Source organism: Solanum lycopersicum, chromosome 5 (assembly GCF_036512215.1).
Source record: "Solanum lycopersicum chromosome 5, SLM_r2.1".
Classification (NCBI taxonomy): domain Eukaryota; kingdom Viridiplantae; phylum Streptophyta; class Magnoliopsida; order Solanales; family Solanaceae; genus Solanum; species Solanum lycopersicum.
The window spans coordinates 68,474,644-68,493,160 of record NC_090804.1 but is presented as its reverse complement, the minus strand read 5'-3'; the positions used below and the strand labels follow the sequence as shown (position 1 = coordinate 68,493,160).

Genomic DNA, 18,517 nt, shown 5'->3' with positions numbered 1-18,517 from the left:
TCTGCACTATGAGATGTTTCCATTCTTAACGTAAACTAAAAGAAGTGTTGGAATACCATCCCTTAAAGGTGCGTGACAATTTAATTTGTCTATAAAATTTGATTGATGTAGCAGATGACTCATTGATTATAACGGTAATTTTTATAAATAATTAGTGATAGTTTAAACGTAAAATTTAAAGGGGAACTTGTCTAAATATAACTAGTCAAATTTTGACTTATATAAAGACTTTACGATTTTACCCCTATTAATTGATATGATACCAAATATATTTCTTTGCTATATTTTTCGAAGACATTAATTCAATATTAATAAATTGAAGATATAACAGGAAAAGAAATAAATTATTACCATATTTGAAAAATATTTTATCATTTATAGCTATATAAATAATTTTAATACACATATAATTAGCAAAATTTAAATTTCAATTAATATTTTTTATTTGGTAAAGTTAAAAAAAAAAATGAAGTATATAAAGAAGGTGAAATATTGCGGGAATCAAAAAGCAAAAATACAAATTGCCGCCTTCTCAAATTTCACTATTTGAATTCGCCGGAGCGATTCAGTTCATCGGAAACGCCTTTTTTGTTTGCCGCCGGCGAAGAATTCTGTCGACGGCGAGCTGGTGAGAGTTCTTTTTTCCATACTACATTGTATTCCAGAAAAAAAGTGTTTTTTTTTCCCTGTAAATAGTGGGGTAAAACTATACTAAAAATTGAATCTTTGGTACTTTGTATGTTCTCCTGTTTCTAGGATTGTTATATGTAAATTTACTTTATACTGAAGCAAATGCTTGAGAAATGATTAGACAAAGTAAAATTATTTTTGGTGGAAAACGTTTTTTCTTATATCAAACATATGTTGTGTATCTCTGTTGTTTTCGGTGTGAGATGACGTGGTTGTTGGACACAGAGGTTTTGCCTTTTTTTATGACTTGGGATTTTTTTAATTTAGGTGGGAAATTTGCTTTATAATTGATGGAAGCTCCAGGGGGACCTAGACCAGGGAATGTACCACCCAATTACAATCCTGATGCACTTGCTCATGGAATGCAGCATTTGGAAATTAATAGACCCAACCACCCACTTACAAACCCTACTGGTGGTCCTAGGCCTAGTGCAACACCTTTTGGGCAGGTGCCACCCTCTTTTGCTGGTGGGCTGCCTGCGAATCGTCCAGGACCTCCTCCACCTGGTGCATTCCAAAGGGGTCCTCAGCAAACTACACTGCCTTCAAATGTAGTTTCTAGACCAACCATCCCTCCTTCTGTGGGTCAAGCTCCACCGTCCTTTGCATCTAGGCCACCTCCTGCTGGTGCAGTGCTTCATTCTGTTGGTAGTCCTGCCATTCGACCGCCACCTGGTGCTTTGCCTTCTGCATCGGGTCCTCGTGCTGGCCCGCCAGGAACTTTTGCTGCTTCAACAGGTCTTTTTGTGCCTCCTTCAGGTGTTTGTAGTTCAGCTAGTAATGGGCCACCTGCATTTGGTCCAGGGACAATGCAGAGTGGATCACGTTTTCCTCCTCCAAGCAGGCCACCAGATGGAGCTCCTCTGTCAGCAATGTTTCATCTGGAACTCCTTCTCAGCCTCCAAGGATGCATCCATCCTTTGAGATTCCACCTTCAAGCACAACATCAGTTACTGCACAACCACCGCCTCCATTTCTGGGATCAACTCAGAATGTGCCACCTTCTTCAAGTTCCTCCACATTTGCACCACCGGTCCAAGCGATGCCTCCTCCTATGGTTGCTCCTTATGGAATGCAAACATTGCAAACACAGCCCCATCAGGTAAAATATGCTTATCATATTGTGATTGTTTTTTTAAGGGAAAAAGTTTCTGTCTTTCCTGATAGTAGTGGAACAACTCTTATCTTATTGAAGGAAACAAAATTTACATCATGGCATACAGACAATTTATAGTTAATTTATTTGCAAAGTCTAGTAGCGTAACATGTGAAACTTAGAGATTGATGTAATGTAAGAACAATTCATAGGACACTTATTATTCTTTTTGTTTACACTTTAAAAATCAACAATCCATAAATAAGAGATTGCAGCTCTAGGGAGTTAAAAAGATAATATATTATTTGTCTATGCCCCTTATGTTTTTGTTTGATCATTATCACAGGATAATTACGAGTTTAGTGGAAAACATAAAAATTGCATCTTTTTGGTCATGGCAGTTGAAACATGGTCACTCTGAAACTTTTTAATGGCCAAGTAAGTGGAAATTCTTTTGATAATTGTGTAGCATAGCAGTGCGACTCGAATGTAGGAGGCCTGCGTTGATACCTATGTTGAAGTGTGTTGCAATTTCATCTTGATGCCTAAGTTGTTAATGAAAGAAAAGTGATATTAGAGAAAGAAAAGTGATGCCATAAAGAATCTAAAAATCAACCTGTCCTTTATGTAATCAGAAGTAGCATAGTGATCTTCTGCAAAAAAAAAAAAAAGAAAAAAAAAAGAAGAAAACAAAGAGCAACACCTATAAACACAGTGCTTTTGAAAGTACTTTTCTTTGTTGTTCCTTCTAAAATACCTAAAATCATGAGCACTAAGTTTTTGGATAAAGTAATGGGTTCCGGTATGCTTTTTGTACTTCTCCGTCTTTTGTTATGCGTTGTGTACTATATATCCACTTTAATGTGAGGTACATAAGCTGAATTTACTGGTTTTATAGGTTGCTCCACTTTCTGTTGTCCCTGGTTCAATGCAACCACGTATGATGTTTGGGATGGCGTCTCTGCATTCAAATCAAGCAGAAGCTGCAATAACTCCTTCGATGGGTCATGCTGGATCTGCATTTGCTGGGCAATCAAACTTCGATTCAAGTCAAATTCCACGCCCAATATCAAATTCTGCAGTAATCTTGCATGAAACTCGTCAAGGCAATAAAGCCAATCCCCCTCCGGTAAATTATTTCTTCATTGCAGGAAAGAAGTTGTATTTCTTCATGGTATTGTTTACTGTTTCCAGGGGTTGTGTTTACTCAGCTATGAGCTATGCTTTTCTTTAAATAATAATTCTAGTGCATTAGAAATAGATATATAAGTTAACTATAAGAAAAGAAAGAAGAAAAGGTTCATAATAGTTGAAATTTCTTTTCCTTGCTCTTTTTCTAATATCCTTCTATTTCCCTTGTCTCCCTTGAAGCCTGCTACCAGTGACTACATTGTTTGGGATACTGGAAATTGCAGTCCACGGTTCATGAGGTGTACTGTCAATCAGGTGCTGATCTTCTTCACATTATTTTGATATCTGTATATAATGTTTAATCTAATCAAGTTTGTGTGTTTATACCTTTTCCTGTTCCACTTGAAAGAGCAAGTTTATTGACCATTACTATTCCATCTGAACATGAGTACTGATTGTAGATGATTGGGTCCTTGTTATTTGTTCAACAGATTCCATGCACCAGTGACCTTTTGACGACTTCTGCAATGCAGTTGTCTCTGTTGGTCCAACCCTTGGCTCTTCCTCATCCGTCTGAACAGCCCATTCAAGTAATTCACCTTTTCTTCTTGTAAACATTCTAAATTTACTGTCTGAGACAGTGCTATGTTCTTGCCAGATATTGCATATTTACCTTGTTTCCTGTTTATAGGCTTCTGCCATCTAGATGTATGTTGGTAATCATAACAAAAAGAATAGATTTCCATCTTTTGATGTCCAAGGAGAACATTAATTTGCTGTTTGACGTGGTCAATGAAGTGGGTGCAAACCTTGGAGGCTAGGTTTTAATTTCCAACGTAGACAAATAGACTAGGTGATTTCTTCGTGACTGTTTAAGCCTTGCTAGACAAAGTTACTCGATATGTATATTGGTGAGAGGTAACAGGTACCTGGTGGTATAGTCTAGGTGCAAGCAAGCTGACTTGGACCTCACCGTTACCAACAAAAAGAAAAAGTTTTTGGAGCTGTTCTTTTCACAGAAGTTCTTAAAGAATTACAAGAGATAAGATGATAATATGTATAGCTTGCATTTGCATTTCAAAAGGCTAGTATATCTTGTTCTGTGAAGTAAGTATAAATTTGCAAACTGTGATATACTGCACCATTTTATCCATGAGACAGATAACTATATTATGATATATGCACCCACTGCATTTAATAGATGACAATATTTTGTAGCTTTGTATTAAACAAAAAAATGAGCTTTTACTCGTTATTGCTTTGTCTTTACCATAGTGGTTCCTGACTGCAGATGGATGGCCGTAAAGACCATTGTGCACTATTTTGTGGTCATTCCTGAGTTTGGAGTTAAACTCATCTACTTATTTGATAAATGTAAATACTTAGCTTTCTTGTCAAAGCTAGCTCTGGATGTAAATTCTAGGGGGACGATATGTTCATTGATCTTGAGCTACTCTATAGCTTCACATGGGATGCTGACTGCTAATGAATTGCATTGATAGTGTCAACATGGTTTTAAGTTTGTCCTAGATATATTCTTGTTCAGATTATGTGTAAGTGTTACAAGCAGTAATTTTTCAGAAGGTGCAATTAAGAGAGCTACATCCCTCGTAGGTGCAATAGGGTGCTTTTCCCTGTTCTTTTGTGACTATTATAGGGATAAGGTTGAGTTGCAGGTAGACCTTATGGACTTGTGAAGTAGTAACTGATAGATATAGTATGCTTCTTACATACTTATCATTTATGTTTACTCTTTATTGTGACTATTTTGGATGAAAATAGCTTTGGTTGGGTTCTTACATTACCTTTACATATAAAAAAGCTTTGGTTGGGTTCTGGTAGCTTATCTCAAGCGAGAAAATGATACTTATATTGGTACATTTACCTCCTTCTCACACGACATGTTGGATTGTTTGATAGGTTGTTGATTTTGGGGAAAGTGGTCCTGTTCGTTGCTCTCGCTGCAAAGGCTACATAAATCCTTTTATGAAGTTCATTGATCAGGGAAGGCGTTTCATTTGTAACTTATGTGGTATGAATGAATGAATCTCTTTCACCAAACTTATGTGATACTTAGAGTTTAGAGCCCGCTTCTTGATGACATCTACTGTATCATAATTGATGTTCTAGGGGACATGGACACAGACTCGGACAAGGATACGAGTCTGACATGTGTGCAGGACAACTTATAGTAAATATAGGATGTGAAACTGCAAACACGGAAACTTACAATTTTTTTTTCCTGAAGGCTAAGTTCTGCTTGAAATCGTCTTATTAATACGTTTCTAAAGAACGTTCCTATTTATCAACTGAGCATATTTAGTGTTAGAAAATTGATTCTAGTGTTAAGCATATATTTGACAATATGTTTATCTGGAAAATATTGGCAGCAGAAGTTGATAAGTCCAATGACTGGTTTGATGTCTGAGAGTTATTTGGTGGTTGGATTGGTGCAATATTTATTGGCCTGATTGTTTCTATTTTAGTGCAAGTTATTCAGTAAGGAGGGAAAGATGACAAATTTTATCCAAGTATTACTTTGGGCTTGTAAACAGTATTGCCATATCCTGAGAACATCAGGATGGCTGGTTCCCTATATTGTTGCTATGACGTAGTGGAAGAAGGTCCATATAGAAAAGGTGATGTAGTGATGGAACAAAACAATGAGTTTTAAGGACAGGGCAAGTAAAGTCTGGACATGGTCTACCCTTAGGAAAAGGAATGAGCTACGCAGCAGCAGAACACTAGAGAACAGTGATGAGGAAATTATCAAGGAATCCACCTATTTCTCCGAATGCTTGAATGAAAAGTGTACCTTTTCCTACTACGGTTACAACTGTGAAAAAAGAATATTCTAGTGATTTCCCTTGCTTCCACTCAAGTAATTGCTTAAGTTATGTCTTGTTTCCAAAATTACTTTTTCTTCTAGATAACTCTAATTTAGCAGGAAACAGTTGATTTCATGATCAAATACTGTGCATTTTACTTTTCATTGTGCAACCAATCCTAAAAATCTAAGAAACACGCTAATAGCTGCAACTGAAATTAAAACAGTGAACATGGAAACTCTTATGAATTCCCAAATATTGAAGTTTGAATGGAATTCTGAAATTTTTAATTCCACATGCTTGACATCTTTTTGCAGGATATACTGATGAAACTCCTCAGGATTATCACTGCAACTTAGGTCCAGATGGCAGGCGTCGAGATGCTGATGAAAGGCCAGAACTATGCCGAGGAACTGTTGAATTTGTAGCTACTAAGGAATATATGGTTGGTGAGCTTTGGCGGACTTTAATATTGGATAAATTTATTCAAGATTTACATTTCAAGTTTGAACACTTTGATTGGGTGGCTTGGTTGGATGATTTTATAGAAGTAGAATCATTTTAAAATCGAACTCCAAGCAAAGGGTTATCGTTAACTTAAGAGAACAAAGAGTTTCTGAATTCTATCTAGATTTGTTTTGATATTTAGGGAAGCTTGCACATCACCTAGTACGTCATACCCATTGCAAATATTTGCTAATGTACGATTTTTCAGCAGTAGTTCATTAGTATGTATGTACTGTTCTATTGCTAATTTAACCTATTTTAGAGGAACTGAGGATTGTACCGATAATCATCTTCGTTAGTCTTGGTGGGGAAACAGTTCTGAACTATGTAGTTCTTTAGGTAGTGCTTGCATATATTCAAACTAATGCAAATAATTTCGTGGAGAGAGAAAAGAGGGAAGCTAGAGGGAGGGCAAAAGGGATATATTACACTGTGGCTGATTTGTCAAGTTACTGGTCCTGGACTTCTGCAAGATCTATTGACAGTAAAAGAGATTGGTGCTGGTGATGATTTGAACTCATTTTACTCTATTTTAACAGAGAATGTTTATTGACAAATGATTCATGATTTTAGACAAAACTACTCTTTGCTCATGGTTGTTTATCTGAGCTAGCAATTTAGACGTATGCACTTCTTGTTCTTGATGGGAGTAGTTTCCTTGATATATGCTGAAATGTTTTTGATTTTATGTGATAACTTGGAAACAAATCCAGGTGCGCGAGCCAATGCCTGCTGTATATTTCTTCCTTATTGATGTCTCCATGAATGCCATACAAACTGGTTCAACTGCAGCTGCTTGCAGTGCGATAAGCCAAGTCATTTCTGATCTTCCTGTAAGTCTGTTGTTTTAATTACTGGTAGTTTAATTCTTTTACAATTGGTAATATTCTTACATTAAAGACAGATTATAATACAGCCTTCTGTCTTTTCAACTGGGATCCTCACAAAACAACTTCATTCATACTGAAGTTCTTGACATAACTGGAAGCTCAATTTTAATGTTAGTGTTCAAGCAGCTAGTTTTGCCTTTTCATCCTTTGGGAGCGTGACAACGGTTATGAGGTTTTTGACTTAGGAAATTCCAGTTTGTTTTAAGTCCTTTATAGTGCAGTGTAGTAAGGAAGATGTCCTGGTAATGTTGGTTTATAGGGCTGAATGTCTTGTGTAGGCCTTAGTTGGTTTTTATGGGGGAAGGGGAGGGGTTTCAGCAAAGAAGCTCATAAGTAGGTGATATTATTTATTGTTGGAGAATTCAGGTCATTTTTGGAGGAAAGTATAGTTGCTTAATTGTTTTTGACTGACAATAAGCAGCTGTCACCAAAGAGCCAGTGGCTACTCCAGCAGCAGCCTCAAGCCTTAACATAGGAGAGTTCTATGAGAGAACATAGAGACAAGTCATCTATTTTAATTCACCCAGTTTGTCACCAAGTCAAGTCAAATCAATTCACTGGATCTTAATTTGGTAAAATTCATCATCCAATTAAAAGTATGAGGGAAGATATTAGGCAAGTGGTCACGACATTGTCTTTACTTGTCAAAGGATGGGTTAATCGAGTTTATGGTAGTTATTGATCGTGATACTCTGCTATTTTATCTATCATGCATTATTATGGTTGGTTTGATTTTTAATGCTCAGCATTTATGGAGAGAGTATATGAGCTGTCCCTGATGTTGGCAACTTGTTATATGGCAGGAAGGTCCTCGAACATTGATCGGAATTGCTACATTTGACACGACTATCCATTTTTACAGTCTAAAACGTGCACGGCAGCAGGTTTTACACATTGGGATTTCATTTACCCTGCAAGATATAGCTACTGTTCCTATTAAACAAAGCATGCTTTGGTATCAATGTTCAAAATCACCCAGTACCTGTATTTTTCTGTTTCTTACATGTATGATGACTCACAATTACTTTCAGCAGGGAAATTAGATGTAGAAAGACATCTGGATACGAAGTGTTTGCAGCTTTTCAAAAATGATTTCTTGTTTCTATGTAATTGTAGCCAAAGGTTTTAGTTGAATACATTTCTCATTTTTTCTGGTAGATTATAAGTGAAACAGATCATCAAAACTTTGTATAAATGAAATAAAAATCTAGCTAACAGATTGTGAAGGAGTGTAATAGTTTCAGAAAGAGGAATAAAATGGCCTTATTTCCTTTTCCTCTTTATCTTGTCTAATGGTAGTTCATAGGTTCATTATAAGAGAATATTTTCCAGTATTCAGGAAGGAGTTATTCCTCAGCGCTCTGGTCGTCCTTAACCGGTGGTGCTGCTCCATTATACTTGATTATGCAGTTCCGTGTTTGTTCTTCTTGGGAGTTTCTGCTTTCTTTTTCTGATATGATGGTGTTCTTTTATTTTTTTCTATTCTATCTTTTGCTTCTTACCTTTTTAAGCATCTCGGAGTGGGTTTTCTCTTATTGTTATGTGTAAACTAATTTATTTCATTAAGAAATGATGGATTTTTTTACATTTAATATCGACACCAGTTGCAAATTTAGATTGTGGAAGTGGTTTGATCTACTTTGAAGTAAAAGTGCATGAACATTTGATCCTGAATCTGTGTTTTTGATCCCGAGTCTGTGTTTGCAGCCATTGATGCTTATTGTCCCTGATGTTCGAGATGTTTATACTCCCCTTCAGAGTGATGTTATTGTTCAACTCTCGGAGGTTAGTCCTGCAAAATGTTGATTTCCTGATTTTTTTTTAAATTTTTTTTATTTTCCTTTTACTGAAAGAAAATGACTAAAACACATCAGTCATTCTCAGTGGAAGTTGTTACTTTTTTACATTTCCAGTGCCGTGAACATCTAGAGCTTCTCCTAGAAAACATCTCAACAATGTTCGGGCATAACAGGACTGCTGATTCAGCTTTTGGTGCTGCAGTCAAGGTATGAATATGCATTTCAAATAGAAAATCTGTCACACTAGAAAGCTACATGTATCTTCAAAAGAAGTTAATAGCTAACTTTAAGGAGAGTAAGGAAAATACTTTTTTCATCACAAAAGGATAATGGAATAGAGTACTTAGTTTTTGATAACCAGTGACCAAAGTACTTAGGAACAGAAAGAAGAAAATAAATCATTAGAGGTTAAAATTTTTTAACCCGAACAATTTTGGGCTTCACACTGCTCAGACATTTTTTGCGACAAAGCTATTGCCTTCGTGGCACTGAAATGGATCCAGGATTTTATTCATTTTTTCCACAATGAAATGGTTCCTGGTTATAGGGTAATATATTGGTGAATGGATGCCTGAGGATGCCAAAGGAAATCTAGGAGTTATCCTCTAATCATGTCATAAGAGAGTGACTGTTGGCATTGGCAAGTTTATTAGGGAACTATATGTGTCCTGTATCTTTAAGTTTGTCAACAGAAGTTATAAGGGGCATAGCTTTCACTAAAATGATTTTTTTTATGACAAGGGAAAGCGGCAGCCGCTACCCTTTGGGTGCGCACCCAAAGGTTACCTCTCCTATGTGGTTTGCGAGCTATTGCATAGGAGCGTCTACCCTTTGGGTGCGCACATGGTAAGACTCTCGCTCCTATGCAATAGCTTGCAAACCACATAGGAGAGGTAACCGCACTAGGCAAGCCCGGTGCGACGAGCTCGACCCGGAAGGCAAACCCCTTGCTTCTTGAGACCTCTAACATGGAAGTCCAAAGCCCAAACCACTGGGCAACCCCGAAGGTTTTCACTAAAATGATTTTGATTATGAAACTTTAAGTAATGGGACTACCCTTATAGGTTTTTCCCTCCGGGTAAGCGACTCGGCCGTCCAAGAGGACTAACTATCTTTCTTTTTATACGCAATATCTTGAAAGGAAAAGAAAAAGATCTACCTTGGCAACTTATACGTCATAACTGACAGTTTCATTGCATGGAATGCCGCACTCAATTGTCAGCGACTGGGGACTCGGTCTTCATTAGCAATTTATGGCATGATTCATGTAGCATATGTCATTTAGTAGTTTAGAAAAAAGAAATATTTTTCATGCGTTCTCATTGAAATAAAGAAGATTTAAGGCTAGTGAATGATATATCGAACACTGAATTCCATTATTGTGTTACTGCATGCAGGTAAGTAATTTAAGTCAAATCAATGCTGGAATAATGAATTAATTGTTTTTGTTATTTTCTTTTTGTTACCTTAGGCTGCTTTCTTGGCAATGAAAAACACCGGAGGGAAACTTCTTGTATTTCAATCAGGTAAATAACTAAATATAATGAAACTTGTATCACATGTATATAGTCATAGTCATAGGCGACATGAACGGTATGGATATACACTGCTGCAGTGTCTGACCCGAGTAGCATGGGGCACGTGGAATTCCGTGTGAATCAGCATGGACCCCCTTTGTCTTCTGTTCTTGTCTTCTAAGTTTCTAAAAATAGATACCGAGTTTTTTACCTGATTATTGAAAGATTCGTTCGAATCTGATCCAACATGAATTTTAGCTAAATGGTTTTTCAGGAGATAGAGAAAGATACAAAACTCTATTATCTATATTTAAATTTCAAATTATATACCTAAGACAAGAACAAATTCGTTTAAATTTCCTAATTTTACAAAAGGAAAAACTCACTCTTGGTGATAAAGGCTTCTTGATTGTTGCATGGAGTTTCTTTAGGTAAGAGGTTTCAGAGTAGGTAGTATGATCTACCGTCTATCAAGTGTAGTTTCCTACTGTCGCCTGTTACTCTACTATCCAATCAATTGGGAGTGAAAAATCACTTTTGTTCCTACGGTCCTAGTTTTAAATTCAGTCTGACTAAGCAAGGGAACATATGAGTGACAAAACCAAAGAGGCTTGTTATAGAATTCTTTGTTTAACCAATTACACTTAAACTTTCTCAGAGGATATTTATATTATTGTTGGGTCTTTGCTAAACCCACTTCTATTGTAGCTCTCCTGCTTGAATGAATCGACATTTGATGATGGTTTTTCATTTGGAAAAATTCATCTCTTTCTATTTAGACTTGATGAGCAAACCACTCTAGAGTTTACCCATTGGACCTGTAGTACCCCTTACTTAATCTAACTTCTAGAGGTCAGGGTTACGCTTTCAATTTGTTTATGATCTATGAAGTGATTAAAACTTGTTTAAGTAGCAACCACGTAGTGTTTCTGTTATATATTTTACAACCTAACGACTAATTGCATAGATCATAGCTTGGGGATCTAGAAACTATTTGCAGGGAACTCTTAGTACCTCTTTTGTCTCTACACCTCCAGCATTGATAAGTGCATATTTCAATGATGTTATACATATTGTAAATTAGTCTTGCATGTGCTAGGTATTTAATGTCTGTAAATTGTTCTATAACATTATGAGTTCACTATACTTGCTCTGTGTTATAGTCTTGCCTTCTACTGGTGTTGGAGCCCTTTCTGCTAGAGAGGCTGAAGGAAGAAGCGCAGTATCAGCTGCTGAAAAGGTAAAATTGTTACATGTTTATTTTGGACCTTTCTCCTTTGATGCAAAAGGATGCTGGTTCAGACAATCACATCTGTTTCTCACTCTTTTCTAGATTGTTCAGAAGTTGATATACACTTCTTTCACTCAAGTAGTCTTGATTCTTGAATTTTAGTTCACATACACTATCATTTATTTGGGTTGTCTCTGCATATAATGTGTTCATCATTTCTTAAAGGAAGTCAATAACTGCATTCCACTATCGTCAGTGTAGAATTCAAGTAGGTAATGTATGACACAAGTGTTAAGAGTCTGTTGCCTTCCAAGGTGTCGACATAGAAATAATTTTTTGGTTTCCTGCCCAGTGTCTGGCACCCACTGTCTTGTCACAGTAGTTAGTAGATTTCTCGAGAACCAAATTTATTCAGAAGATTCTTGTATATAAATTGAATTTCAGGAGGCTCACAAATTACTCCAACCAGCAGACAAAACCCTGAAGACAATGGCTATCGAGTTTGCTGAGTATCAGGTGAGCTTTCACCTTCTTCCTCTGGAACAGTTCTTAGTTACACATAGCTATATACCTTCTGAATGTCGTTAGATATGTTTTAATTGATTTGCCTACCCCTGTTGATTAATTACATCTCAACTCCTTCAGGTTTGTGTTGATGTGTTTCTTACAACACAATCATATGTAGACATAGCTTCCTTTTCTGTCATTCCTAAAACTACTGGAGGACAGGTAAGTTTGCAGTTACATATAATTCTAGGTTGTGTTTCTTCAGAATGTTCTTAGCATCATAAACATTTGTAATAGTCGACTTATGTCAAGGCTTGGACCTTAATTTTTCCTCCTATTTCAGCTGTACTACTATTTCCCTTTCTCTGCTATTTCTGATGCTGCCAAGCTTTACAATGATCTGCGATGGAACATTACTCGGCCCCAAGGGCTTGAGGCAGTTATGCGTGTAAGATGCAGTCAGGTATTCTTGCTTGTTTTCTGGATTCTTCTGAGCTCAGCGGCAACATAGTGCATTGATGACTACAGAAGTGCAAAATTCATGCTGGATTTGTTTCTTTTGTAGGGTCTTCAAGTTAACGAGTACTCCGGGAATTATTGTAAACGAATTCCATCAGATGTTGACTTACCTTCGGTTTGTTTCTTTAACTCTTTTCTCCTGGGAATACTTTATGCACTTTCTGAGAAAAAGGGAAAAGGGATCAGAACAACTAGCATAGTTGGACAATGATAAATACAGTAGACGCGTGAAAAAGATTAAACTAGACGTACATATACCGCATTTAATATATCCCTGGCAGATCTTTTGAGTTTGTCTAAGACTTGCATAAGCTATTTGAGTTTATCTGATTTTCTGGCCTATTTTCTTGAGTCGTATCTAAGTGAAGACCTTAACACTCCTTTCTGTGTCATTCCATACTGAAAACTGTTTGCAGATATTGGGAGATAATTCTCATAGTGCTTACAACTTTTATGAATTCAAGTCAACACCAATGTATCCTATATTCTTGAGCATTAAAGGTCGCAAAATGAGTAAATGGGTTGGCTATAATAGGTTATAAAATTGCATTGTATCGAAATTTTGAACAAGAAATAATTTCCAAAGTCATTTGCCAATTTTTCTCTTGTTACATTTTTAATCTGTTCTATATGCTCATAACACTATCCTGTCTTTTCACTCATCTTATCACCCAAAAACAAACCTCTAACTTTCTTACGGGCTTGTTTATAATTAGGTTCTAATTCATTAAGGACAGACCTCATCCATGTTCTACATGTTAATAACTCAATCAATCATTTATTGATTTGATATTAATTTCACATCCGTGGGGGCTGGCTTTATAAAAATCTCTATATTCTTTCGCTTTATTCATATCCTAATTTCAATGATATGATTTATAAAATGAAGTAGAATCTAAGTTGCGGACTCTTCACTTCCAATGCCGCAATACTGGAAAACCTCCTGTTCTCTGCTGCTTATTTTAATAGTATAGTTGTATGCAGTTTGCCTTTTCTTTATGGTGTGCAGATGGGGTATGTATGTTCCTTCCCTCAATTGCTGTTACATGCTTGTCTGACTTAGATTTCTGAATATAATGTGTTCATACATAACATACCTTTCTATGGTGCAGATTGACTGTGACAAAACAATAATGGTAACATTGAAGCATGAAGACAAATTGCAGGATGGTTCAGAATGCTCTTGTCAGGTTACATATTGGTGGTCCGTCTTCAATTGTATATGTTAAGAGTGTCTCAAAATGGTTGAGCGAATGGTCTGTAGTCTCTTCATATGGCTTTGGACATTACTCACCTCTTGAGCAGCTTCGCGGTCGAGTCAGATCCTCGTTTCATTTTTCTTTACAATGGGTGTCTGGTCTATCTTATATTTGCACTGTTCCTGTTCTTTTCATCGCCCCAACCTTTCTTCCCTTCCCAGCTGCAGTTTGGTGGTCATTTACAATAGCTTTTTCCATGTCTCCAGTGTGCTCTTCTTTACACCACCATCTATGGCCAAAGAAGAATCAGGATTTCAACTCTCTCTCTGCCTTGCACCACTATGCTTAGTGATTTGTTTCGATCAGCTGACTTGGATACCCAATTTGCATGCATCTTAAAGCAAGGTTGTGATACTATATCATGAAGTAGACATGTCTCTCAAGTACAATTTATTATGCACCTAACTTTTCACTTTTGTGTAAATAAGCTGGTTACCTAAACATTAATGGTCCTTGTTTATGTTCGTGCGAGGGGGCAAGCCTCCACCTTTTTCCTACTTACTGCAAGATTGACTTTGCTGTGAAAGTTTTTCCAATATTTATGGCTTTATTTACTACCAAAGGATGGCTGTATCTGTGCATTCACCTTTCTCAAATGCACATCAGCAAATCCTTAAATTATCCATGGAACTAAAGCAAACTGCAGCCAATCAACTAAATCATATTTTTGTCCTTAGGTGTGAATTGCAAGTTATGATTACTGCTATAGTTCATCCATTCTTCTATTGATTCTGTGCTTCTTAGATGGTTATGCTATGAATATTGAGTAGATGGATGCATCGAACCTATTAGCTGGGGTGCTTTTTTTCTGGGAATCCATACTGAAGAACATTCCGAGACAACTAAAGTGCAGGAAAAAGTAAAAGAAGAGATGTTGATATTGTCTGGATTAGCAGGAATTGATGTTTTCTGGGTTTTCACTCTGACCATTGCTTCTTGCTTCTTCTTCTTTTGGCTTGATTTTTTTTGGTACTTGGTAATGTGATTGATAAAATTAACCAATCTGTACATACTGTGAAATTGTTGTTCGGTAATCTAGTTCGATGGAGCATACCATGAGAATGTGGTAGCATGTTAGATCAAGTATTTTCTTTGGGAAATTAGTGACTATATTAAATCTTTATGTAGAAGGATTCCAGTTATTTTATTCCAGCATGAGCAGCACATCTTCCTCCCTGTACCCAACTTTTGTGCATTAAAGTTAACCACTCACTATTATCTAATGTTTATTTTTCTTTGTTCTCTGCTTCTTTTATGTTTAATTCTAATCATACAGAGCTTTTATTTTCCATGCAGCGGCCAGTGAAGTTCCAACAGCACCTCTCCCACATATCCGAGAGCATGTGACAAACCATTGCATTAACATTATATACTCTTATCGTAAATTTTGTGCTACTGTCTCATCCTCTGGACATCTTATTCTTGCTGATGCACTTAAGCTTCTTCCTCTTTACACACTGGGTATGTGTTGCACTGCTTTTACCCAAGCCTTTCATTTCCCAATTATTTGATGGAGCCAATCTATCCACAGAGTTTATTATTCAATTTTACTCTTTTCTGGAATTTGCTGCTTTTATTTCTGATATCTTAATTAAAATGTCCATGTTCCACATTTTACTTCTATTCCAGTTGGAGGACCAATTAGTCATCTTTGTGTCAGTCCTTTATATATAGTTGTAGCTAACGGCTATGGCAGCGACTGACGATTCACTTGTGGTTCAACATAGTGAAGAAAGTAGTCTCAAGAAAGTCTGATCACCCTGTTTTTGTTATCTAACGGATAGTTGGATGTGTGCTTAACTACACAGTCGTGTTGAATGAGTTTTTTGTTTTGTTTTGTTGCATCTCGCAATGCCGAGTTTAGTTCCTTTTTGCTGCTGTAAAACCTTGTTCTTGAAAGAAGTGCATGTTGTGCAAAAGATAATGTTAAATTGATCTACTCACTCAAGTCCTCCTGATGATTTCAGCTCTGATTAAAAGCACGGGATTGCGAACTGATGGACCGATTGATACTAGGTCCTTCTGGATTAATTATGTTTCCCCACTGTCCATTTCATTGGCTATCTCTTGGGTGCACCCTAGATTGATAGCCATTCATGAACTCAATACAAAGGTAGGGGTTATTCACTGACAAGTTTTCACTGTTAATTCATTCTTGATCCAATTTTATATTTATTTTCCATTTTTATTTCTTACCTTTCACTTTTTGTCTCTGAACTTACAGGAGAATGATGAATCTCTTATTCCTCCTCCTATTCCACTTTCCAGTGAATATATCAATGACAACGGTATCTATCTTCTCGAGAATGGCGAGGACTGTTTAATTTATGTTGGTAACTCTGCAGATCCTGGTGTTATGCATCAACTGCTTGGCATTTCATCTGTTGAACAAGTTCCTGCACAGGTGATTTGGACCTTCCCTACTTAGATGTTAAAAAAAATTGTGGCAAATTTGACATAATGCCTCTGTTTTTTCTGTAGTTTGTTCTGCAGCAGCATGACAATCCATTCTCTAAGAAGCTCAACAATATCATTAATGAAATTAGACGCCAAAGATGTAACTATCTCAGGTATGATGTTTCTTTTTTGCTGCCCTTCTTTTCACTTCTGTTGTCTTAACTTTTATGTTGCTCGGACTCTTCAAAAATGTCGCCAGGTCCATCTTGGAAGTCCTTTTGTCGGATAGGTTTTAGGAGATAGTTTGTCGTTTAAATTTGGTTACTTGTAAATCAAAATGGACATTCATTTGATTAATATGTTCACTTTGTATGTCGTATTTCTAATATATGTTTTTATTTTGATCTTGGCAGCTTAAAACTATGCAAAAAGGGAGATTCATCAGGTTTGTACATCAACCCATCTTTATACCTTCTCCCGTCACAAAAAAAAAAAACGTAAAAAAGAGAACAAACAAAAAGAAACACTTCTAAAGTGGAATATGGGTTGAACTACCGTATTATGTGGATGATCTACATAGATATCGATGCTTTTATATCAATATTTTTTGCACTCTCCTATTCTTGGATGCATAATACTTCATACTCGATCATACAATAACATAAAACAAACTCAGCCATCTGCAGTAACTCACTTTTTTATCATCACGATACCTAAGGAAGGATATCTTTTACCCTCATAAAGCTGAGGTGATCATTTCCTTTGCTACATTCATATCAATCGTTGATTTTATATAACATATCCGTTTGCCCGAGCATCAACTTGACGTTATTCTTTTGAACAACCAACTTCAAGATGATCATCTATACCAAAAGTTATACAGATTAAAACACAAAGATGTGTTTGAGTAACTCTGTCGATTGTTCTTCTTTGGTATTCTCTTACTGTTTTCTTACATGTTTGTATATTCTGTACTCAGGTATGTTGTTTTTCTCCAACATGGTTGAAGACAAGACATCCATTGGACTTTCGTATGTCGAGTTTCTGGCACATATCCATCGACATGTTCAACGCAAAATGGCTTGATAAAATTTTCCAGTTTTTGTTCATAAATTTTGACTATATAGAGAAAAAGGTGTTAAATGGGAACATTGCACAGATATTTTGTGGGCATATTAGTTATTTTATCAGAAAAAAGTGTTCATAAACACTTTCTTACTAACACAAGTGCTTATCTATTTTATTTTTTTAATTCCCATCGATTGTTCGATACATGTATTTAGATATCGACTAAATCTATTTGTATATCATGTAAGCCCTTTTAGAAAGGAAGCATTACCTATCAGGGTGGTTTCTATATTCAGAGTTCTAATTGGGGATTCTTGATTTTATTATAATATCAATATTTGTATTCAAATACGCAACTGTTTATTTGTGAAATCAACTTTAGTAAACTATGAAATTGAATGATGAGAAATGTTTAAGATCAAATTGATGAAAATGTTTGAGAATAGCTTTTGGTAGGTAAATATAACCTCATGCACACTATATTCTTTGCAATAATTGTGTTCCACTTTTGCTAAGCATATAAATGTCCTTTTTGATATCTATGCCATTCAATTTTATTTTCACACAAATAGATACTTAAACTTGTATTTAATTCAATAAGTAGATACACACGATTTACGTGCACAATATATGACAATTTGCGGTCCTACATGGTGACCTACGTGTATTATACCACATAAAACTTGTGTATCTACTACCTGTTTAATTTTATTTATCTACTTGTACACATCCATAAATATCGGTTGAGGCCATATTAAAAGACATGTTTATGCATTATACATATATCAAATTAAAATAAAATGACTTGTCTATACATTTTTCAGTAAACGAGTCTTGATTCCAAAAATTTCAACAGAGACAACTACATATTACTATATCCGAAATCCTTTTTTCTCTTATGTTCAGAGTTTCGATAGATACAGCTACCCGATCCACACATACTTTGCAAGAGGTAACAAATATTCCACATAAATAATCGAGATACACGCAAATCGAGACAAACACCGTAATACATATGACTCCTTAAGTAACCGTTACACCAAATATTTTGTATATTTTCACTTTTCATTTCCCAAAC

At 36.1% G+C, this 18,517-nt stretch overlaps 2 protein-coding genes across 3 annotated transcripts; both read left to right on the top strand.

Annotated features, from left to right (window-relative positions):
* Window positions 1-518: 518 nt before the first annotated feature.
* LOC101260822 (protein transport protein SEC24 C-like) lies at window positions 519-17,623 on the top strand. Of its 2 annotated transcripts, none has more exons than XM_019213878.3 (25): window positions 519-628; window positions 958-1,792; window positions 2,685-2,915; window positions 3,158-3,232; window positions 3,409-3,507; window positions 4,838-4,949; window positions 6,063-6,190; window positions 6,966-7,085; window positions 7,946-8,026; window positions 8,850-8,927; window positions 9,056-9,148; window positions 10,413-10,467; window positions 11,622-11,698; window positions 12,134-12,205; window positions 12,335-12,418; window positions 12,540-12,659; window positions 12,762-12,830; window positions 13,828-13,905; window positions 14,181-14,319; window positions 15,271-15,435; window positions 15,942-16,087; window positions 16,199-16,378; window positions 16,456-16,544; window positions 16,785-16,816; window positions 17,351-17,623. In XM_019213878.3, the coding sequence occupies exons 2-25, from the start codon at window positions 1,598-1,600 to the stop codon at window positions 17,455-17,457; spliced, it is 2,625 nt and encodes an 874-aa protein (XP_019069423.1). In that variant the 5' UTR covers window positions 519-628; window positions 958-1,597; the 3' UTR covers window positions 17,458-17,623. The 2 variants fall into 2 exon arrangements, with proteins under 2 accessions (XP_019069423.1, XP_025887058.1); XM_026031273.2 differs by lacking the exon at window positions 519-628 and adding an exon at window positions 2,133-2,224 and having other exon boundaries at window positions 1,653-1,792.
* LOC138348988 (protein transport protein SEC24 B-like) lies at window positions 981-1,459 on the top strand. Its single transcript, XM_069298616.1, has 2 exons — window positions 981-1,402; window positions 1,450-1,459. The coding sequence occupies exons 1-2, from the start codon at window positions 981-983 to the stop codon at window positions 1,457-1,459; spliced, it is 432 nt and encodes a 143-aa protein (XP_069154717.1).
* Window positions 17,624-18,517: the final 894 nt, after the last annotated feature.

Coding starts and splice junctions, on each gene's coding strand:
- LOC138348988 (XM_069298616.1), top strand. CDS start 981: ATGGAAGCTCCAGGGGGACCTAGACCAGGGAATGTACCACCCAATTAC.
- LOC101260822 (XM_019213878.3), top strand. CDS start 1,598: ATGCATCCATCCTTTGAGATTCCACCTTCAAGCACAACATCAGTTACT. Junction 12,660..12,761: donor TGCGTGTAAGATGCAGTCAG/GTATTCTTGCTT, acceptor TTTCTTTTGTAG/GGTCTTCAAGTTAACGAGTA. Junction 15,436..15,941: donor TCTTCCTCTTTACACACTGG/GTATGTGTTGCA, acceptor TGATGATTTCAG/CTCTGATTAAAAGCACGGGA.